This window comes from Ornithorhynchus anatinus, chromosome X1, assembly GCF_004115215.2.
Source record: "Ornithorhynchus anatinus isolate Pmale09 chromosome X1, mOrnAna1.pri.v4, whole genome shotgun sequence".
Classification (NCBI taxonomy): domain Eukaryota; kingdom Metazoa; phylum Chordata; class Mammalia; order Monotremata; family Ornithorhynchidae; genus Ornithorhynchus; species Ornithorhynchus anatinus.
In genome coordinates, this window is record NC_041749.1 from 39,409,701 (window position 1) to 39,433,337 (window position 23,637).

Sequence of the window (23,637 nt, forward strand, 5' to 3'; positions counted from 1 at the left end):
TTCTTCCTCCTACTTAGACTGTGAGCTCTATATAGGACAGGGCCTGTGTCCAGCCTGATTAACCTGATTAATCTACCCCAGCACTTAGAAGAGTGCTTGACACATACCGTAAAAATTGTTATTGTTAAATGCCCGAGCCCCTGCAAGGTGATGGGTGTTAAGAGAATCTCCACAATTCGCCTCCTACTTGGTACCATGGACCGCTTCCCCATCTCCTCCACCTCGACCCCGGGCAGCGTTCTGGTTGGTGGAGGTACGGTACCAAGACCACTCTGGGGCCACTGACCAGCCCTTCATTTTCCTACCTTTAGCTACGGACATCCCCTGTTAGAATACTTTGCTTTTAGGGCTCTTTATTCATTTAATTGCATTCACTGAATACTTACCGTATGCAGAGCACTGTACTAAGTTGCTTGGGAGAATACAATATAACAATGAAAGGGCATGTTCCTTGCCCACAACAAGCTTACTTTAGTGGTGACACTTCTGTATTTTACAGCAAAGTTTACTTAGTATAAACTCCTTTCCTCCTCTTTTCCTCCACCTTTGAGTAATTTTGACTGACTTGAAAAGAGAGAATAGAGTCCATTTCAATTTAGTATAAAAAAAATGACAGATCCATTTGATGATGATGATGATGGTATCTGATAAGTGCTTACTATGTGCCAAGCCCTGTCCTATGCTCTAGGGTAGATACAAGTCAATCAGATCAGACAGAGTCCCTGTCTCTCATAGGGCTCACGGTCTAAGGCAGCTATTTAGCATAGATAACGGTATCTCTAGTCTATTAGCACAAGATTTCCTTTTACTGAAAAAGGTGTGAAAGAGAACACTTGGAAAATGAATCTTTACATTTGTACCTATATTACAAATATTTTATTGGTAATACATACGTACATCGCTATTTGATCATATAACTCCGGGCTTTGTCTCTGTTTTTGAATACATACACATTGTTTTGACCAATATTTTGGATCTTGGGAATGTATTAGGGCACTTATTGTCATCTCCTAGAGGAAACTCTATTTTGTTTAAAATCCTTCATTGGACACCCTATTTTCATGGAACCAATTAAGAACACTAATTTGGGTGAAGTGTTTTTCAGTGACTAAGGCAAACTCGCTGAGCATGGAAGAGCAGCTAGGAGCATTTAGCTGGTGGGGACACACAACATCACTAAAATCTGCCCTTTCTTCTCCATCCAAACTGCTATTATGTTAATACAATCACTCATTGTATCTCACCTGAATTACTGTAACAGCCTCCTTGCTGACCTCCCAGTCTCCTGTCTTTCCCCACTCTGGTCCATACTTCACTTTGCTGCCTGGATTATTTTTCTACAAAAATGCTCAGAACATGTCACCCCACTCCTCAAAGAACTCCAGTGGTTGCCCTTCCACTCCACATCAAACAAAAACTCCTCATCATTGGCCTTAAAGTACTCCATCACCTTGCCCCCTCCTATCTCACCTCGCTTCTTTCCTACTACAATCTAGCCTGCACACTTTGCTCTTCTAAGGCTTACCTTCTCAGTGTGCCTCCATCTCACCTATCTCACTGCCGACTCCTCATCCACATCCTGCTTCTGGCCTGGAACGCCCTTCCTCCTCAAATCCGACAGACAAATACTCTACCCCGACCTTCAAAGCCTTACCAAAAGCATATCTTCTCCAGGAGGCCTTTCCTGACTAGCCCCCCTTTTCCTTTCTCCCACTCTCTTCTGCATTGCCCTGCCTTGCTCCCTTCATTCTTCCTCCCTCCCAGCCCCACAGCACTTATGTACATATCTGTAACTTATTTATATTAATGTCTGTCTCCCCACTCTAGACTGTAAGCTCATTGTGGGCGGGGAATTTGTCTGTTTATTGTTGTACTCTCCCAAGTGCTTAGTACAGTGCTTTGCACACAGTAAGCACTCAATGAATATGATTGAATGAATGAGTAAATGAATGTTTCATATCAGGAGCCCCTTCCAAATCTTTGGGGGATTCGTATCCAACCCATTTGGGTTTGGGGTATTAGAAACTTCCAGCACACGTGCGCTCTACCCGGAATGCAAGTTTCTGGAATCCCCGGGGCATTCAGGCCCATGTTCTTAATCTGCCAGGAAAAGTGAATGTACAGGGAGATAGCAATGTGTGGCCTCACCTTACGCCTCCTCGTGGGTCTCTGCACTCCCACCCCACCAGAAGGCTCAGTGGAAAGGGCCTGGGCTTCGGAGTCAGAGGTCATGGGTTCGACTCCTGGCTCTGCCACTTGTCAGCTGTGTGACTGTGCAAGTCACTTAACTTCTCTGTGCCTCAGTTACCTCATCTGTAAAATGGGGATTAACCGTGAGCCTCACGTGGGACAACCTGATTACCCTGTATCTACCCCAGGGCTTAGAACAGTGCTCTGCACATAGTAAGCACTTCACAAATACATTATTAGCACCAGATCCCCTTCACCTTTCTAAAGGCAGAGGGTGAGGTCTCCATATCTCCTTCTTGGGGACCGGACTGGACTCAAAAATGAACCGTTTGGGCCCCCAGAGTGTGCTAAAGAGCCAGCACAGCACTGTGGGTTGATGATTAGCTGGAAGAAATCAGGGTTCTGTGCCAGCTTGCACTAAGAAAATCCTACAAGGAACCAACGCTTTTCATGTGCGACCCAGAGCTTCCTGTTGTCCCTGAATTTTGCCGCATCAGCCGACATGCTCTATTGTGGACTACGAAGTAGAAAACAGAATAGAGAAGGCCAGAACATCCTTAAGGCAGTTGTCCAAGTGATGTGCCGATGTGGCATCGAACTCCAGGCTCACTGAAGATCTGTCAGTCAACTGAAGCTTCAAATCCTCTTTACAGGGGTGAGACCGGACCAACTGCCAACATTACATCTGATTTCTCAAAAAGTTTCATGACTGTCATTTAAAAGGCACACTCAGTAATCATAATTGTAAACATAAGGGTTTCTCAGTGCCAAACACTGTACTAAGCACTGTTAATCGGGTCAGACGGGGTCCCTGTCTCATGAGATCATCAAATGGCCAGGCAGGATCAAGACTGGAGTCTTGGCACACAGGCTGGTGAGCAGCTTGGCCCTGTGGATAGCGCACAGGCCTGGGAGTCAGAAGGATCTGGGTTCTAATCCTGGCTCCAACCCCTTGTCTACTGGGTGTCCTTGGGCAAGTCGCTTAGTTTCTCTAAGGTTCAGCTACCTCATCTGTAAAATGGGGATTAAGGCTGTGAGCCCCATGTGGAACAACTTGATTAGCTTGTATCTTCCCTGGTGCTTAAAACAGTACTTGACACATAGTAAGCACAGAATGAATACATTATTATTACTATTATTATTATTATTATTAATCAGCACTGCAGCATTGCTCATCACACAACACCTTTACTGGGCAGAACAAGTTTGCAGGTTGAAAAGAATGGCTTAGTGGATAGAGCACTGGCTTGGGAGTCAGAAGGACATGGATTCTAATCCCAACTCTGCCACACGTCTGCTATGTGACCTTGGGCATGTGACAACTTCTTTGGGCCTCAGTTACCTCATATATAAACTGGGGACTATGAGTGTGAGCCCCACGTGGAACGGGGACTCTGTCTAAATTGATTAATTTGTATCTACCCTAAATCTTTGAACGGCGCTTGGCACATAATAAGCACTTAACGAGTACCACTATTATTATTATTGCTCACGCTGCTGCCTAGTGGTGTGCCGAAATGGGGCTGCTAAAAGCATTCATTCATTCATTCAATAGTATTTATTGAGCGCTTACTATGTGCAGAGCACTGTACTAAGCGCTTGGAATGAACAAGTCGGCAACAGATAGAGACAGTCCCTGCCGTTTGACGGGCTTACAGTCTAATCGGGGGAGACGGACAGACGAGAACAATGGCGATAAATAGAGTCGAGGGGAAGAACATCTCGTAAAAACAATGGCAACTGAGCAGAGGGAATCCTGAAAGAAAGAAAGACACGTTCAGAGTATACAGCATGCAGCTGAAAACTGAGGTACAACTGCAGCGGACAGACCGGCCTGCTGAGCTGCGACCCATGAAGAGGTGGCTCTTTCCCCGCAGGAGATGGGAGATCACGAGCACAACTGAAAGCCACACCAGGCACTGCAAACCACAAGCCCGTTCCAAAGCACAGAAGACACTCGGTTGTGCACGCATGGTGTGGCCGGGACATTCTGGCGGCTCTCCACACCCGTGCCTCTGGGTAAAATTCATCCATAGTAGCATCATCGCCGCTAATGAAGAGCTGAACGTTCTGAACTTGGGTTGCAGCTCTTTCATAGAAGAGGGAATGAGCTGAGCAGAACTGAGGAGAGAAGCAGCGTGGCTCAGTGGAAAGAGCACGGGCTTTGGAGTCAGGGCTCATGAGTTCGAATCCCAGCTCTACCACTTGTCGGCTGTGTGACTGTGGGCAAGTCACTTCACTTCTCTGTGCCTCAGTTCCCTCATCTGTAAAATGGGGATTAAGACTGTGAGCCCCACGTGGGACAACCTGATTCCCCTATGTCTACCCCAGCGCTTAGAACAGTGCTCGGCACATAGTAAGCGCTTAACAAATACCAACATTATTATTATTATTATTATTATTAATGTCCAGGGAAGAGCCAAGCCGGGCCTTCCCGCCTGCTGACCTCACCTCCAGAGTCTCCCCAGGACATAGTAACACTGCCCTCTTCTGCCTAGTGTCGAGGCTGCACTCTGCCCTCCCCTCAAATCCTTTTTTTTTGGTTTTTTGGCTTTTTTTAAACTGGCATTTGTTAAGTTCATTCATTCAATGACATTTTTTGAGCTCTTACTGTGTGCGGAGCACTGTATAAGCACTTGGGCGAGTATAATAGAACAATAAACAGACATTTCCTGCCCACAACGAGCTTACTCTAAGTCATATTTATTTAGCGTTTATTGTGCGCTAAATTGATTAAATTGCATCTTAGGGGAGTACAGCTCTTAGGAGAGTACAGTACAACAATAAGCAATATAACAATAAAAGGACAAATTCGCTCCCCCAACGAGCTCATTCTTGCTCTCTCATTCATCCTCTCTCCCTTCCCCACGGCACATATGTATATATCTGTAATTTATTTATCTATTCATTTATATTAACGTCTGTCTCCCCCTCTAGACCATGAGCTCGTTGTGGTCAGGGAATGTGTTTGATGTTATCTTGTACCCTCCCAAATGCTTAGTACGGCGCTTTGCACACAGTAAGCACTCAATAATCGTATTTATTTATTTAGTTGTGGGCAGGGAATGTGTTTGATGTTATATTGTACTCTTCCAAATGCTTAGTACAGTGCTTTGCACACGGTAAGCACTCAATAAATATGAATATTATTAATAATAATAATCTATCATACTGAGCTTACAGTCTAGAGGGCTAGCTACTGTGCTAAGCATAAGAGTTGATACAAGCTAATCCTTTCGCATACAGTCCCTGTGCCACATGGGGCTCACAGTCTTAATCCCCATTTTACAGATGAAGTAAGTGAGGCACGAAGAAGTGAAGTGATTTGCACTAAGTCACACAGTAGACAAGTGGCAGAGCCAGGATTAGAACCCAGGACCTACTGGCTCCCAAGCCCGGACTCTACCCACTAGGCCACTCTGCTTCTCGACGGCTCCTGGCAGGGTCCAGGGAGATTGGCAGAGGACAAGAGCTATGTCCACACTCCCTGAGTGTGATGGCCGTGCCCGGCCCAGGCCGGAAAGGGGGAGCTGGCATCCCTCCACATTGGGTTTGGTCTAGATCAAGCCCTGCTCCGCCCGAGCTAGATCAATGAGTCACAATTGTGTAAGGACAGTTAGCCAAGGGTTCCCCGTCTATCCATAATTGCCACTCAGGGCACCTGGGCAGCTCTGCCCCCACCCAAAAGGGGTGAGTCCAGCCCCCACACTCGCCTACATCATCTTTCGGCTCCAGCAGGGTCCCTCTCAGTTCTGGAGGAGTGACCTGGCCCCTGGACCGCCCCTGGGCCTCACCAGCCAGAAAGGAGAGATGAGCCTGGTTAGACCTTCCCTTGTCCCCAGCCGTTTTCTAAAGGCTCGACCGATCAGTGGTGTTATTGAGCACTTTTTCTACTAAGTCCCATCCTGTACTTAATGCTTGGAAAAGGGCATTAGAGAAAGTAGACACAATCCCTGCCCTCCAGGAGCTTGCAATCTAGCTGGGGAGACAGACATTAAAATAAATCCCAGATAGGGGAGGTAGCCAAGTATAAAGATGTGTACATATGTGCCATAATGCTGGGATGTGGTAGGTCAGCTGGCAAGTACAGTGCTCTGCACATAGTAAGCGCTCAATAAATACTATTGAATGAATGAATGAATGCTTTAGGGAAGACCTGCGCGTCAACCCTCAACCCCGTGCCCAGGAACAAAGAAGTGGGGTAAATATCATCCACACAACTCATATGACGTAGTAGATAGAGCACATCCCTGGGAGTCGGAAGGTCATAGGTTCCAGTCCATCTAATCCATCTAATCTAATCCACCTCCACCAGTTGTCTTTTATGTAACCTTGGGCAAAACACTTCACTTCTCTGTGCCTCAGTTATCTCATCTGTAAAATGAGGACTGAGACTATGAGCCCCACGTGGGACAGGGACTGCGCCCATCCCAATTTGCTCATATCCAGCCCAGCGTTTAGTACACTGCCTGACACTTAATAAGCTCTTAACAAATACCACAATTATTAATTATTAATATAGTATTTGGAGAAAACAGAGGTCGTCATGGGATCTGAGCAGGTTTTGGAAATTCACTCTTAGCTATCCCAGAGACATTGTGGCTGGCTCCAGCTAGCTCAGCAAGGCAGGCCCCCAGTCAGCCTTCCCTTTCACTCTCTGGTTAAGCTGCCTTCCTTTGGCCTCTCTTCTGGATCTGGGAACTTAAGCCAGCCATCGGGCAGTCAGTCAGTCGTATTTACTGAGCGCTTACTGTGTGCAGAACACTATACGAAACATTTGGGAGAGTACAATACAACAATAAACAGACACATTCCCTGCCCAAAACAAACTTACAATCGGAGGGATCAGGATTGACTGGGGACTTACTGCTGTGGGGAGGGAGCCATCTTTGAGAAGGGAAAGGCACGTGTCAGGATTTCTGGGACATGTGGTTCCAGCAACATGGCCACCAAGGCAAGCTTCCTTGCCACCCTCTTCATTCATTCATTCATCCAATCGTTTTTATTGAGCACTTAATGTACTATGCGCTTAGAAAGTACAATTCGGCAACAAATAGAGACAATCCCTAACCAACAGTGGGCTCAGGCCCGGGGTGAAACCCAAGCAATGCAGGCATCTCTTATAACAGCGGGACCTCGTTCAAAAGAGACCAGGGAGCCACCTGAGCCTTGGCTGAGCCATAACCCAGAGTGTGCCAGGCCAGGGCCAGTGGCCCATCGAACGGAAACCAATTTAGCCGGACGTGGCCACGGGTCCTCAGAAGAAGGAAACAATGAGGAAGATGGAGTGAGAAAGGGAGTGGGTGAGAAAGCAGCCTAGTGGAAAGAACAGCCTAGTGGAAAGATCATGGGCCTGGGAATCAAAGGACCTGGGTTCTAATCCCAGATCTGCCTAATGCTTGCTGTATGACCTTAGGTAAGTCAATTAACTTCTATATTCCTCACTTCTCCTATTTTCCCTTCCATGTAGATGGTAAGCCCTTGTGGGACAGGGACTGTGTCCAACCTAATTAACTTGTATCTAACCCCAGCATTTAGAACAGTATTTGATACATAGTAAGCACTTAACAAATACTGTGAAAAAGAAAAGAAATAGAGGAAGAAATAGGGAAAACATGAAGGAGGGAAATAGAAAGGGCAAAAATTAATGAATTGATTGGAGGACAGGACACAAGTCTGGAAAGGCAGAAAGAACTGGGGAGCGATGGGGGTAGGAAAATGCATTAGATGAGAGAGAATTCATTGGGAGAATTAGAAGGGAATCCTCCCTGTGAGATGTAAGGGGATAAAGGGCTGGCCCTGGAGTGACCAAGGGAGAAGTGGCTGAGTGGGCAGGTCAGGGCCGGCCCACGAGGGCCAGGGAGAAGGGGAGGGAAGACCCAGCATTTCAGCCTATTATCATGGCAGAAGAGTTGGTTCTGTGGAGAAGTAAAAACAGAATAACAAAAGCAGTCATCTGAACCGGGTGGGATCCCGGCCAGCCAGGCTGAGTGGACAGTAGGCTGGAAGGGCTCAGTACACTGCTCTGCATACAGTAAGCGGTCAGTAAATACTGCTGATAAGGTCCCTGAAACTGGTGTTTTCCATTTTTATTGATATGTGATTCCAGCATTGGATCTCTTGTATACTGGATGCAGTTTGAACAGCATGTACTGAGAAGCAGCATGGCCTAAGTTGATAGAGCACGGGCCTGAGAGTCAGAAAGACCTGGGTTCTAATCCTGGGTCTGCCACTAGTCTCCTGTGTGATTTTAGGCAAGACACTTAACTTCTCTGTGCCAGTTACCTCATCTGTAAAAAGGGGTTCAAATTGTAAACCCATGTGGGACAGGGACAGTGCCAACCCGATTTGCTTGTATCCACCCCAGTGCTAAGTAATAATAATAATAATGTTGGTATTTGTAGAGTGTATGCCACATAGTATTGTTGCATTGTACTTTCCCAGGCACTTTATATAGTGTTCTGCACACAGTAAGTGCTTAATAAATATGATTGAATGAATAAACATAGTAATAAATACTATTATTATTATTATTATGTCCCTACCATGGGCAGAGCCCTTATCAGACACCTACTGTGTGCAGAGCGATGTACTGGGGAAACATACTGGAGAAGTGAAAGGTAAACCTCCTGCCCTGGAAGAGGTTACAGTCTAGAGGAGGAGTACATAGAGGGATGAAAGTAATAGAGTTAAGAGTGAAAGAAGAGAGAAAGAGAGAAGTAAATACAAATAACAAGGTAGTCACATGAGATGTGAGGTAGGCACCTGAGTGCCGGGACGGCTGATGGGATGGCGTTCCTGCAAAGGTGGGAGAAATCAATCAAGGAAGGCCCCCTGGAGAAGGTGGCCCTTTAGAAGGCTTTGAAGGAGGGATGTGATTTGGGGAAACAGTAGAGAGGGCATTGCAGAACAGGGAGTGGTAGGGGGAGATCAGAAGATGGCAAAGAAATTAGAGTCCTGGAAATTCAGGATCAGGGCCTGCTGTCCTTGCCAATGGAGGGGAAGGGCTGAAGGAGGCAAGGAGCCCATGTGACCTCCTTGCTCAGCCAGCTGCAGAGTCCAGGTCTCACCTGCCTTCTGTATCCCATCTCATAGCCAGGCCCCCCCCCATCCCCAGATCCATTATTTCTAGGCCCCGCACACAGGGATCCCCTGCTCCAAAGTCCAGCTCAAACAGATGCGCCCAGTTGTCCCAGAAATGCCTGGAAAAATGAGTCTCCTCATCCACAGAATCCAGAAATGTGAATCGCACTGTGATGAGGAGGAGGAGGTGGAGGTGGTTGCTTCAGTAATGCGATTTCCACAAGTTTAAATCCATCCAGAGAAGCCCCGGGGAGTCCCAGAATAACAGCCCCCGGATTCGTTCCAGCTCCGGTTTCCAAGCCGCTGGCCCTCAGTGGGGCAGATCTGGACAGCTGGGGGATGGGCCGGGGGAGGTGATGGGGGGGGGGGGGAAGGCTCAGGAGAGGGGCGGGTGGAGTGAGGAAATGGAGAGGAGGAGATGCGGCTTGGAAATTCGGTCGCCCTCAAGCTGGACCGCTCAGACATCTGTCTGCAGCCCTGGGGACTCCCTTGCATCACTGAGTTCTCTGCTCGGCTGAAATTGGATTTTCACTTTATCCCAGCTGCATGTGTTAGATGGGAAAATAAGAAAACATCCCTAAAGCCCTCAGAAGGCCTGGGATTGGGGGCGGCAGCGGCTACAGGCTACAGGTCTGACCGGGGAGCGGGGAGGGTGCGGGCCAAAGCTGAAGGCAGAGCCTGCTGTGGGCCGGCCTCAAGCCTCCCCGAGACGGATGGGGTTATCAGTCCGGTTCTACACCAGACAGTCCGGTTATCAGCTGGCCTCTCCTCTGTCCTCTGTCCGATTTCGATCCAGAGCCGGAAACCTTACGATGTCCATGATTTTATTTTTTTGCACCGAGCATCCCGCAGCCCCAGCTCCTTTGTTGAGTTCTGCAGCTCAGGTGCTGCATCGGGCTTCACTTCAGTCATTCATTTATTTAATAGTATTTATTGAGCGCTTACTGTGTGCAGAGCCTGGGAGGGTATAATATATACACATATATATAATATACGCTTGGGAGAGTATAATATAGCAATAAGCAGACACATCACCCGCCCATAATGAGCTTGCAGTCTAGAGGGGGAAACCTGGGAGGGGACACAAGGGCTCTGAGCAAGTAGGGGGATTTGGGGATTCGCCCAAGAAGCACTCTGGGATTGTGCACAATTGGCCCAGTTTCTCAAGGTGGGGGCTAGGACATCATTACGGTATGCCACGTGTCTGGTGAAATGCTGTGATGTCACCAGTGTCTCCTCGCCAGCCTTCGGAAGGGCTATCAATGGCCACCCTTGGAGCTGGTGAGGATCGGGGGACTTGGGGACAGGATAGTCTGTGTCTGAAGGGACCCAGGCTCCCCTTCTCCCCAGCAGAGGGAAAACACTTGGAGGAGGACGGCAGAGGGAGCCAAAAGCTGGAAGAATGTAGGATCGGGGAAACGGACCCCAGCTCTAGGAATAATAATAATAGTGATAACTGTGGTGTTTGTTAAGTGCTTTCTATGTCAGGCACTGTACTAAGCTATGGGGTGGATACAAGCAAATTGGGTTGGACACAGTCCCTGTCCCGTGTGGGGCTCACAGTCTCAATCCCCATTTTACAGATGACATAACTGAAGCACAGAGAAGTGAAGTGACTTGCCCCGGGTCACATGACTTGCCCCAGGTAACACAGCAGACAAGTGGCGGAGCCGGGATTAGAACCCATAACCTTCTGACTCCCAGACCTTGTGAGCTATCCACTATGCCACGCTACACCGTCCTGCCAGTGGGGTGCACCTAGTTGGTGACAGGCTGGGCCGAAAACCCGGGACACAGCCGAGTTACAGCGGGCCATGGTGATCAGCGATGGAGCAGAGGGGCAGCTCTGCTTTGGAGACTTACTCGTTGGTCACCATTGCCACCTCTCGTCGGAATCTCAACCGAACCCAGATTCCAGCCGAGTGGAAAAGTGACCCTTCCCTGCCAAGTCCCTGGGGTTGGTCTGACTAGGGCAAGGTCATGGTCAGGGCTTGTCTGATTCCTAGGCCTTTCACTGCTGCCTCCCTATTCCTCTCTACTGAGCCCGACCTTCCCCAAGGTGGGGGGATTCCTCCCACACCCTCAGCAGCGCAGGACTGGAAAGAGGCATACTGGGTAACAATAATAACAATAACCACAGTAATTATATTTGCTAAGCATTTATTATATGCCACACACTATACTAAGCACTGCCAGATGATACAAAATCATCAGATCAGTCTCAGTCCCTGTCCTACGTGGAGCTCATAGCCTGAGCGGGAGAAAGAACAGGTATTTAAGTCCCCATTTTACAGATGAGTAAACTGAGGCCCAGAGAAGGGAAATGACTTGCCTAAGATCACCCACCAGGCAAGTGGTGGAACTAGGATTCAAACCCAGGACTCCTAGTGCTGTGCAGTTGTCCAGGGCTGGCTTCCACGCCCTAATGGATAGAGCACGGGACTGGAAGTCAGAAAGACCTGGGTTCTAATCTCAAACTCCGCCACTTGTCTGCTCTGTGACCTTGCACAAGTTCACTTCTCTGGGCCTCAGTGACCTTATCTGTAAAATGGGCTTTGAGATTGTAACACCCATGCGGGGCAGGGACTCTGTCCAAACTGATCATCTTGCATCTACCCCAGGGCTTAGAACAATGCTTGAAACATAGTGAGCTCTTAATAAATACCATCATTATCGTTATTATTCAGCAGGTGAGAGAGTGAAGCAGAGCAGGGCTGGCTCCTTTGGGCGAGGGAGTGAGGCAGCCTCCAGCCTCCCACCGCCTGAGTCAGAAGCTGCCCCTACATTAACAGGAACGTAGGAAGGAGGCTCAATGGATCTGGAGAAATGGGAGAGGGTCAGGGTCCTCCATAGAGGGTTCTAGGTGCTGGGGCTCATCGGTAACAGGAATAGGTGGGGAATTTTTCCCACCTAAGGGCCACCAAGTGTCTAAAACCAACTATGACAGGAGGTGAAATGGGGGAGTCTTCTCCAATGACATGGCACCTGGGGCAAAGAGCGGCTCCTTCCTTCCTTCCTCGCCTCCCAGCCTGGAAGAGAGACCCACCGTCCCAGAGTGTGGCTTCCCTTCTAGACTGTAAGAGCATAGTGGGCAGAGAAAGTGCCTACCAACTCTATTGTTTTGTACTTTCCCAAGCACTTAGCACAATGGTCTGCGTTCAATAAATACCATTGATTGATTGATTGATTGAGGATCCCCTTCAGCTCTGCTCTCCAGAGCAGCCATTCACAAGACTTACAGTCCAAATACCATCATCATTATTATTATTACAATCCGTTAGATGGCAAACCCCAGAGGGCAGAGACTCTGACAGTGCCCTGCCCCCAGTAGCTGATCAATAAATACCATTGATGATGACCTCAAACAGGCAGACAGCTTTCATGTTCTAAGTCTTTTTTCCCCCTTCTTTTAAACAAACATTTGAATTTCCCCCTACCAAATTAGCCTCTTTCTCCCTCCCTCCCTCTCTCCTTCTCTCTTTTCCTTCTCTCCCTCCCTTCCTCCCTCCCTTTCGTCCTCTTGCTTCGCAAAACCTAATTTGTGGCCACACTTTAATTATAAAGGCTTTGACACAAAACCACCTCACAGCCGACGGACGAAGATGACTTCATTCTGGGTAAACAAGGCCAGGGACGGGAAGTCTCTAGCCCAGAATAAACCGGGCACTGATTCTACCCAGCCCCTGAAGAGGGAGCGAAGGTGGAAAAGCAAACCCGGAGGCCACGGGGACACTGCGGAAGCAGGATCCGGTTCTCGGCGTCTTTCTTACTGAGCGCACCAGCCTTAACCTTATTAAAAATATTCCCCGGGGGGAGACGGGATGGTGCGGGGGGGCTCGTACTCCCAACAGGATGTGCCGGCTACACTCACAGGCTTTACTTGTCTTGTCCCCAGGGGGCCGGCTGCCTCACAGCGGGCCCGTGCGGGGCCCCTCTATCCCCATGGAAACCGAGGACCAGGGCACTGGTGATCAAAGATGAAGGGAAACTAAGGGCTGCCGGCGTCAGGGGGTGGGGGGTGGATGTGGAGGTCATGTCCTGGGGTGTTGGGGAGGAGAAGGGGGAAAGCACATTTCCAGGGCCTGGATCCCCACGTGCAAGGTTTCAGATCTCCGGAGCAGACGTGGGCAGGGAAAGTGGCTGCTTGTTGTTACATTGTACTCTCCCAAGAGGTTAGTACAGTGCTCTGCACACAGTAAGCGTTCAATAAATACAAATGAATGAATGGGAAGGCCGGGAAGGGTGGCTCTGAGGACCACTATCCCCTGCCCTCCTCAAGCCTCCTGGGGGCTGAGGCCTGGGAAGACTGCCAGAGAGACCAGTTGAGGGTACTGAGAATAGTGGGGTGTGGAGAGAGGGCCTTGCGTTCCACCCAATTTCAACGTTTTTTAAATTAAATTTTAGGTTGAAGACAGGAGCAGGAGAGCTGTCTAGTAAGGGTGTTATAAGGGACTGGAAACAAACTGTCATATTTATTAGATGCTTTCTAAGTGCTAAGCACTGTGCTGGACCAAGGTGATCAGATCAGAGTCCCTGTGCCATGTGGGGTTTCCAGTCTAAGAGGTCAGAAGATTTGATAGGTGAGAGGATTGAGGCCCAGAGAGATTAAGTGATCTCACCAAAGTCACAGAGCAAACCAGGGGCAGAGCTAGGATGAGAACCCAGGTCTCCTAGCATCCAGTCTCATGCTCTTTCCATTGGACCACGCTTCCTCCTCAGCCTCCGAGACCCCGTCCTGGGCTGTGTAGGCTGGTCATTACAAGGAGTCTCCGTCAGGAGCCTCCGTTCCACTTTGGAAGAGGGCAGCGTGACTTTGTACCAGATGAGTCCTCTGAATCTTAAGGATGACGTGGAGTTGGGAGAGTTTACGAAGAAGATTTTGAAACATTGAGAAAAATAGAAGGGAGGGATGGGGGTGGGTGAGGGTGAGTGTTTCTGAAAACCCTGAGATTAAGTAAATACAAAGCAAGGAGGTATGTATTGCTATACACAGATGGAGCAATAGCAATTAACTCTCAAGAAGCAGCCAAGCGTAGTGGATGAGCACCGGCCTGGGAGTCAGAAGGTCATGGGTTCTAATCCTGCCTACTATTACCACCACCAAATACCACTATTAGTAGTAGTAGAGATAGTACTCTACTAACCACCTTGACGACTTCTACTACTACTACTAATAATAATAACCATGGTATTTATTAAGCTTTCACTACATGCCAAGCACAGTGCCCAATCTACCAAGAGGTCAGAGCTTCCAAGAAGTGACTGCTGGGAATTTCCCTTCCTCTCCCTCTGTACAATCTTCCCTCTTTCTTCCGATCCGCTCTTCCCCCGGGGGTGTCGGAAGGGTGCAGAAAGGAATCCGACCAGCCCGGACGGAAGGGCACAGCCAGTCAACGGGGGTGATTCACAACAGAGATCCTTCCTCCCTGACCCCGCTGAGGTCACCGGTCCCGTGCCCCAGACCCGAACGCAGTTGAAGTTGTTCTCAGAGAACTCGGACGGCCCCAAGTCCAGCAAGAATGGGCTATTGAGACTGGATATCCCAAAGTTCCAGTGCCGTATTTACAGAGGAAACTCCTTCCACGGACGCCTGCCAGCAGAGTCACGTCTGTGCTCTGAAGCCATCTGTTTATTGGCCTGGCGTCCGTCTCTCCCCCTGCTGGAGAGCCCGTTGGGTCATAGGATTTATTAAGCGCTTCTGTGTGTCAAGCACTGTGCTAAATACTGGAGTAGATACCAAATAATGGGATAATACTACTACTACTAATAATAATAATGAATGGTATTTATTAAGCTGTCTCCCCCGATTAGACTGTAAGCCCATCAAAGGGCAGGGACTGTCTCTATCTGTTACCGATTTGTACATTCCAAGCCCTTAGTACAGTGCTCTGCACATAGTAAGCGCTCAATAAATACTATTGAATGAATGAATGAATGAATGAATGAATGAAGTGCTTACTACGTGTCAATCTCTGTACTAAGCAGTGGGGTAGATGCAAGCTAGTCAGGTTGAACCCAGTCCTTGTCCCACATTAACAGTCATAATCCCCATTTTACAGATGAGGTAACTGAGGTACAGAGAAGTGAAATTACTTGCCCAAGGTCACCCAGCAGACAAGTGGCAGAACCGGGATTCGAACCCAGGTCCTTCTGACTCCCGGGCCCCTGCTCTATGCACTAGGCAATGCTGCTTCTGTATCTTCTTGCACGGTTCCTGGCCCACTTGGAGCTTAGAGTCTAAGAGGTAGAGAGAGCAGGTATCAGAGCTATATTTTACAGATGGGGAAACTATGGGCTAGAAATCTGAAGTGGTTTAACCCAAGGTCACATAAGCAGGGCAAAGACAGAGCGGGGATTAAAAACCAGCTCTCCTGACTCCTAGACCCATGTTTTTTTTCAATTTTTCCCTTGGAAGCAGTGTAGCCTAGTGAACAGAGCACAGATATAGGTTCTAAGGCCGATTCTGTCATTTGCCTGCTTTATGACCTTGAGCAAGACACTTGCCGTCTCTGTGCCTCAGTTTCCCCAACTGTAAAATGGGGATTCAATACCTGTTCTCCCTCCTACGTAGACTGTGAGCTCCAAGTGGGACAGGGACTGTGACCGACCAGATCAATTTCTATCTGCCCCAGCGCTTAGTACAGTGATTGACACGTAGTCAGCACTTAACAAATACCACAGTTGATACTATTATGTGTCTGTGTTTTCACCTGGCAGCAGCTGCCACGTGGAGTTTCCCTTCCGCCCAGGGCCACAGTCACATCGCCACAGTTAAGACCACCCAGTGGGCAGTTTCTCCAAGCTCCATTGAGGAAGGCTGATCCAGCCTGGCCAGAGACCCTTAAACCTGACGCGGCTGAGCTTAGCAAATCCAGCCCTTCCGTGGGGCACAGGGACGGGCCCGCTGGATGGACCTGACCGCGTGTTCATCCCCCAGCACAGCCCCTGTCCAGCTGCTGCTGTTCATTCTTTCATTCATTCAGTCAGTCATTTATTGGGTGCTTACTGTGTGCAGCTCACTAAACAAAGCACTTGGGAGAGTACAACACAGTAAGAAAGTCACATTCCCTGCCCACAGTGCCACTGTTGCCCCAGATGATTCACTGTCTGCCTCCATTAGCTGCCCTAGCAGAGGCAGCTGCCATTTTCTCAATCCTGTAGTTCCCTGAGAATGGTATCCCACAGACAATTACTATTCAACAGACTATTACTCTCCCCCAATTCAGGGTCTTATTGAACGCATATCTCCTCCAGGAGTCCTTCCCTGACTAAGCCCTCCTTTCCTCTTCTCCCACTCCCTTCTGTGTCACCCTGACTTGCTCGCTCTATTCATCCCCCTACCCAGCCTTTCAGCACTTATGTACGTATCTGTAATTTATATTAATGTCTGTCTCCCCCTCCAGACTGTAAGCTCGCTATGGGCAGGGAATGTGTCTATTGTTGCACTGTACTCTCCCAAGCGCTTAGTACAATGCATAGTAAGTGCTCAATGATTACGATTGAAAGAATGAATGTATTTACCGAGCACCCACTGGGTGCCATGCACTGTACTGATCACATGGGAAAGTAAACAGGAGTATGGGACGCATCATCTGCCCACAAAGAGCTTACCCTTAAACAGGGAAGGCAGACATAAACATGCGAACAGATACTGAAATCAGAATGAGTAATTAATTTAGTGCACAACTGAATAGACCTGTTTACACATTGAGGATGGGAGTGAATAAACAGGTAATTGCTGGAAAAACAGGAAAGAGCCCGAGTCCAAGGGTCAGAGGACCTGGATTCTAATCCCGGCTCCGCCACCTGCCTTCTGCGTAACCTTAAAAGAAGTCGCTTCACTTCTCTGTGTCTCAGTTTGTTCATCTGTAAAATGAGGACTCAGTACCTGCTATCCCTCCTATTTAGATTGGGTGTGCTGTGTGGGACAAGGATTGTGTTCAAACTGATTATTTTGTATCTACCCCAGCACTTAGTGCATCTAATAAATGCCAATAATATTATTATTAGACTAGTAATAGTAATAGTATTTATTAAGCATTTGCTATGTGCAGAGCACTGTACTGAATGTTGGGAGAAAATACAAAGGGGGGCTGGGGGAATTAAACCTGGTCCCTGTCTCTCATCCGTCTCACAATCTAAAAGTTTAAAAGTTAAAAGTGGGATCGCAGACAGATACAACAGGGGTTATCAATCAATCAATGTTTTTTTTCCTGAGCGCTTACTATGGGCAGAGCACTGTACTAAGCACACACTGTACTAAGTACTTGGGAGAGTTGGTAGACATGTTCCCTGCTCACGACAAGCTTACCATCTAGAGCTTGAAATGTTAGAGTGATGAAACATTAAAACACGACACAGAGAGAAAACTGTTGGGCTGATAAGACTTGGGGAATTGAGAATGAATTGGGGAATGCTTTTTGGAAGGTTTGGAAGAGACCCTTGGGTCTGAAAAACTGTACTTTCCAAGCACTTAGTATAGTGCTCTGCACACACAGTAAGCGCTCAATAAACACGATTGAATGAATGAATGAAAGAGGCAGAGACAGGGGATTTTCCCCCAGGGGGTCAGTTTGGCCGTGGCAGAGGTTTGGTCCAGGGCGACTGGAAGCTTCTCTCTCGGCAGAGTCATTTGTTTGTTCTCTAGGAGCCTCGGTCCCGGAAGCAGCTTGCTTTGGAAGGGAAGATGGGGCCGCTACTCTTATTCCTAGTCTCATCCTCAGCTGCTGTTTGTTTACTTTTCTCGTTTCATTTTATTTCAGTTCAACTGCAGCTAAGCGCGGAAAGCGTGGGCGAGGTGTATATAAAGAGCACCGAGTCTGGCCACTATTTGGCTATGGACACCGAAGGACTTTTATATGGCTCAGTAAGTATGACGTTGTACACGTTACCAGACGCAGGGAGGTTTTTGAGGTTTCCAGAAATCTTGTAGCACAGGGTAATGTAAACTAGAAGCAACAATTAGGCTCCACTTTTTATTTTTTCAGTTGGATTCCCCACCCTCTGCCCTGCTTTATTTTGGGTCAGAAAATAAATGAAAGGGTTTTCGGGGCTGGCTGAAAACACGCAGGTAGGTATCGCGTGTTGACTGGGCGGAGGTCCGAGCTGCAGGAGAGATCTCTGGGGGTAGGACTCACTTTGGAATACTCATTCTAGGAGGGCACCGAGGCCTGCATGTTCACCCTTTCATCACTCATCTCTCATTTCCCTGCTTTTTCAATATCCAGGACCAGCCTCTTTTCATTCTCAGTTTATGATGTTGATATTGACGACAATGGTGGGGTGCTTATTATGGGCCAGACACTGTACTAATCACTGGGGTGGATACAAGCAAATTGGGTTGGACACAGTCCCTGTCCCATGTGAAGCTCACAGTCTCACTCCCCATTTTTACAGATGAGATAACTGAGGCCCAGAGAAGTGAAGTGACTTCCCCAAGGTTACACAGCAGACAAGTGGCAGAGCTAGGATTAGAATCCAGTTCCTTCTGACTCCCAGGCCCGTGCCCTATTCCCTATACCAAGCATTCCCTATGCTGCTTCCCACTATACCATGCTGCTTCACTCCCGGCCACTCCCAAGCCTCCTTACCCTGTCCACTTTCTTCTCCCTTAGACGTGACAAACTCTCCATTACCCAGCTCATAGATTATTTAGACCGTCAGCTGCCTCTTCCTGTCCCATGGGCAACCATGAGACAATGCAGGAACAGAGACTGCATGATCCTTATGGGCAGGGAATGCATCCGCTGGATTGTACACTCCCAAGTGCTTAGTACAGTGCTCTGCACGGTAAGCACTCAATAAATACTTCTGATTGATTAATAGAGAGAAAAAGGAGCTTCCAACCGGCCACTATTAATGCCTTATCTACTCTTCCCTATCCCCATCACAGATCTCTGAGGTTTAGACCCCAAGGCCCAGACTGAACACTTTATTCTCTGATCACCCCACCTGACTCCGGGTTCAGCCCCCAGAAGAAGCTGTCAAAAGCAGGGACCATTTTGGGGATGGGCATGGTTGATGCTGACATACTGCAGCACCATCATAACCCTGACAGTTCTGACATTTCTTTATTGTACTTTCCCAAATGCTTAGTAGAGTGCACTGCACACAGTTAAGTGCTCAACAAATAGGATTGACTTGTCACTCGGAGGCCACAGAGAACCTACCATGACCCAGAATTCCACAAGTCGTTTGGGGACTTGGCTAGAGGGGGTCCACCTCTGGCGGTGGGGAAGGGGTCCATTAGGCTCTGAGGTCTTCAAAGCCCACCCTCCCACCCAGTTGAAGCCCTCAAAATAGTAGTCTTCCACCATCACTATAGCATTCCGAGGGAGGAGTTCCTGCAGGAGAGGAATAAGTGCCTGTCCAGTTTACAGGGACGGTTCAAAAGGTGTGTGTGTCTCAGAGAGAGAGGTCATTCCACAGAGGCCCAGGAAAACACCAGGAAGGGAGGCAGGGATCTTAGCATTTCTGACCTGTTGCTACTGAGGTTCATGCTCCCCTTTTCCCACATGCTAACTGTACAATTCCCACCATCCGTAGCAAGCCTGTCTCCAAGCTACCCAGCCCACAGAGAACACAGATTTTATTGTCGGTACTGGGGGTCTGCCTAGAAGTCAAAGGTAAATGTAAAGGACTGGTATTCCTGCTTCTCTGCTCACTCCCCTGAGGTCAGACACAGCACAGAGTCGAATAACCAAACACCAGTGTCCAAATTACCAGTTACCCTAAAAGAAGTGACTGTAAATTATCTTAAACACCCTCAGGTCACGCAACAAAATCAGGCCAATCGGGTGGATCCCTAGAACTTTCCCCATTCGTTTTTCACTGATTATTAGGAGATGGAGGAAAACAGACCTACAATGCAGGGGTCATCAGAAATTCCAGGCCAGGCCGCTCTTCTCCGAATGCAGTAACTTTTCAACCATGATTCTGGCCCATTCACTGGCACATGCTCCAGTGATCTGTGGGCCCAGAGCTGGGCCTGTGGTTTTCCCATAGAGGGGTAGGCACACCCTAAAGGAGCCTCCCCGTCTCACCTCTGTCCAGCAGGCACCCAGTGAAGACTGCTTGTTCCTGGAGCGGCTGGAGGAGAACCACTATAACACGTACGTGTCCAAGAAGCACGCTGAGAAGAATTGGTTTGTCGGTCTCAAGAAGAACGGGAGCTGCAAACGAGGTCCCCGGACTCACTACGGCCAGAAAGCCATCCTCTTCCTCCCGCTCCCCGTGGCGTCCGACTAGCCGCCTCTCCTCTCGGTACTGGGCCCTTCCAGAACCCCTAGAACCTGAGACACCCGCCTGTTGCCTGCCCTCCTGCTTCTCCCAAACCCACAAACCACCGCAAACCATCAGGCTTTCAACTCTTCCTCCCTCATCGGCCACTTTCCCTGTCCCAGGGCTGTTTGGCAGAGGTGGGTGGGTGATCCTCAAGATGGGTTCTCAGGCCAGTCTCTCCGGGGCCTACCAAAGGGCGATCCGGAGGATTCCCGGGGAATCTCACATTCAGAGCCACGTGTGATTTCTCTCCTATTGGGCCAACCATCACTGACCATTTCCCTAGACCCTGGGCCAAAAATCCTTGTTCAACATCTAGCCATGCGGCAGGTGAGAACAGAACCATTCTTAGTGAGAGGACAGGAGGGAGACAGTGAGAAAAACCGGGGCCACTGGTGGGCTGTGGGACAGTGGGAGCCAGGCAGCCCCAGAACTAGGGAAAAGCAGGACAGGACTGTTGAGGAGGAACAGCTTCTAGGGGAGGAAAGGAAAAAGGAGGGGCCGTCTGTGCTGAAGGAAGAAGGGAAATCTCTTAGTTCCCTGACTGTTCCCAGAGTGCCTCGGGCCTGATGGGAAGCAGAGAGAGGAGGGAGGGAGAAAAGATGGGGGAACGGAGGGAGGCTAGAGAGCTCCTCTAAGGGATGGAGCCCCAGAGTCACCGATTGTGCTCTCAGTGGGCTGGGAGGAGAGATTAGACACCACAACCAGAGACAGAGCGAGAGAGAAAGAGAGAGAGAGAGCGCGCGCAGATTTGCCTGGTCGTGTCCAAGGAAGATCAGTTACCAAGGCAACAGGGATGGAGCGGGGGAGTCGGCTAGAGGAAAAGAGGGATGTGAGAGCTGACACATTCCCTGGCACAGCGAAGGCAAAACTCCTGAAACCTCACTGATTAGAGATGCCCCTGGAGATGCTTCATTCATTCATTCAATCATATTTATTGAGTGCTTACTGTGTGCAGAGCACTGTACTAAGCACTTGGAAAGTACAATACAGCTAACATGAATGCCACCAATTTCTCTCACTGAGTAAAAATTTGGGTTCCAATTAGGAAAACACACCTCTCACCCTAAGTAAACCTGCCCTATATTCCCAGTAAGGGAGAAACAGAGCCCATCTTTGTCACAACTAATACTGACATCTTGTTCATGTCTTTCGTGTGCCATCTTCGTTCATTGGGTGAAAATGCAGGTATTGCAAACACATTCTGAATTTCCACCTACAGGCAGTAGGCCAGTAAAGTTAGCTAGTCTGTTGTCCCCACCCTAAATCCACGGAGGGGCTTCCCAGCCATTGACCTTATCTTGCCACCCAGACCCACTAAAATGGTTAATCCTGGGCAAGACTGGTCACTTTGGGTTTCAGAAGCAGAGTCACTCCAGTGATTTCAGGAAGGACGTGTCAGCTGCGGACAGGCTTTGACCTGGCCTGCCCTGCAGCAGCTGTGACTGAGAAAGAAAGCTCTGGAATGCCTGAGGGAAAGGGAGGGCCGAGAGCATGCAGTGAGGTGGCTTAAAGTGAGGCGAGTTGCTGAGGTGTCACATAAGGAGGTTTAGGGGGTAAAGAATACAGCTCAGGATAAGACCTCCTTATTAGGTGTCTTGTGGAAAAGTTTATGCTGGGTAAGGGAGGGAACAGAGCAGGGGAAGAATTCAAGAGACTTATAATGGTTAACAGCTGAAGTTAGTTCAAGTTTAGCTGGGGCCTCTTGTTATTGGCCCCATTGCTCACCGATGGGAGGGGTTGGTGGTCTCAGAGAGCAGGTCACATGTCCTCCTATGGGACCACCTGGAAGCTTAACCCTGGGCACCAGTGGCAGGGAAAGGGGAGAGTTGGGGCATACTGAGTAAACCAGGGGATGCACACTTGGGAGAGCCAGAAGGCACATGAGACCACCATGGTCGCACACCCATCTTCTCCCCCTCCCCAAATACGCCACGGCTCAGCTGGGAAGGAGAGGGTGCAGAGCACCATTTGTATTAATGTTGGGGGTCTAGTTGTGCATGGCGAGGAAGAGGAATGGGCTAGGAGATCAGAGACCTAAAAACACCACCTCAGGCCTCAGATACCCCTCAGTGTGCAAGAGCTGCAGCTGGCAGAAAGGGTCCCCTTCCCTACAACCTTGCAGCCCTGCAGAAAGGAAGCATCTCGGGAGCTAGGGGCAGGATTTTCCTATACATAAGCTGGTGTGATATACTTCCAGAGTTCAAATACCCTACGGGATCGACAGGGTGCTGAGCGTTCGCTAAGTGCCAAGGTTTGGCTGAGCTGAGGCTGGGATTACTAACTCCCCATTCAGGCTACCGCTGAATTGTGCAATCATCCGCTTTCCCTTGGGTACACTGTATATTTGTTTCTCTTCAGGGGTAGAGGGAGCGGCAAGGGTTCCGATCACACTGAGGGAGAGCCGGTCTGACTGGGACCACCTGGCCCAGTATGATCCTCAAGCCCCTCGAAGGGTGGATCAGCTCGGTCAGCCATGCCCTTCCACCAACCGAGCCAGAGGCGTGCTCAGAGAGATTCTACTTTCCAATAGAAGCTGGGAATTTCCAAGAATCTAATACCGAGTGAAGGAAGGCCTCTCTGTTCTCTCCCCCCGGGGATTCAGACATAGTCTGGTTTTGCAAAGCTGGATGGCCGTCGTCCCATCTCCCTCTGTGTTCGCTTTGCGTTTAGGTCAGAAACCCAAGAGAGACCTTGTGTAATTCTACCTTCTGATGAGTCCCTTGCACCTTCCTGGAGACCAATAAAGGTTCCCTAAACCATATTGAGTTCATTCATTCTCCCTCTCTCTTAGACTGAGAGCTTCATGGAGGGTGGGGACCATGTCCGATCTGATCGTCTTGTACCTACCCCAGTGCTCAGCATGGTGCTTGGCATATTGTAAGCACTGAATACCATAATGATCATCAACATAATCATCATCATTATTATTAATGCTGTTCCTGGTAACACTCTTCACATCCCTGGACATAATATCCTATAGTAGCATCATGAGGGTTAGACTTTTCTGGGTATCACAGGCCAGTGTGAATGCTTTTGTGATTAATCAATTCATCAATCATATTTACTGAGTGTTTACCAAGT

At 48.8% G+C, this 23,637-nt stretch overlaps 1 protein-coding gene across 6 annotated transcripts in view; it reads left to right on the forward strand.

Annotated features, from left to right (window-relative positions):
* Positions 1–23,317, forward strand: part of FGF1 (fibroblast growth factor 1) — a 68,857-nt gene extending 45,540 nt beyond the window's left edge. For 5 of the 6 annotated variants that reach the window (XM_029051458.2, XM_029051460.2, XM_029051455.2 and 2 more), the window contains exons 3-4: positions 18,036–18,139; positions 20,326–23,317. In XM_029051458.2, coding sequence (XP_028907291.1) covers positions 18,036–18,139; positions 20,326–20,520 — 299 coding nt within the window. In that variant the 3' untranslated portion in view covers positions 20,521–23,317. The remainder of the gene's footprint in view (positions 1–18,035; positions 18,140–20,325) is intronic. The other variant, XM_029051459.2, reaches the window with a different exon arrangement.
* The last annotated feature ends 320 nt before the right edge of the window (positions 23,318–23,637 follow it).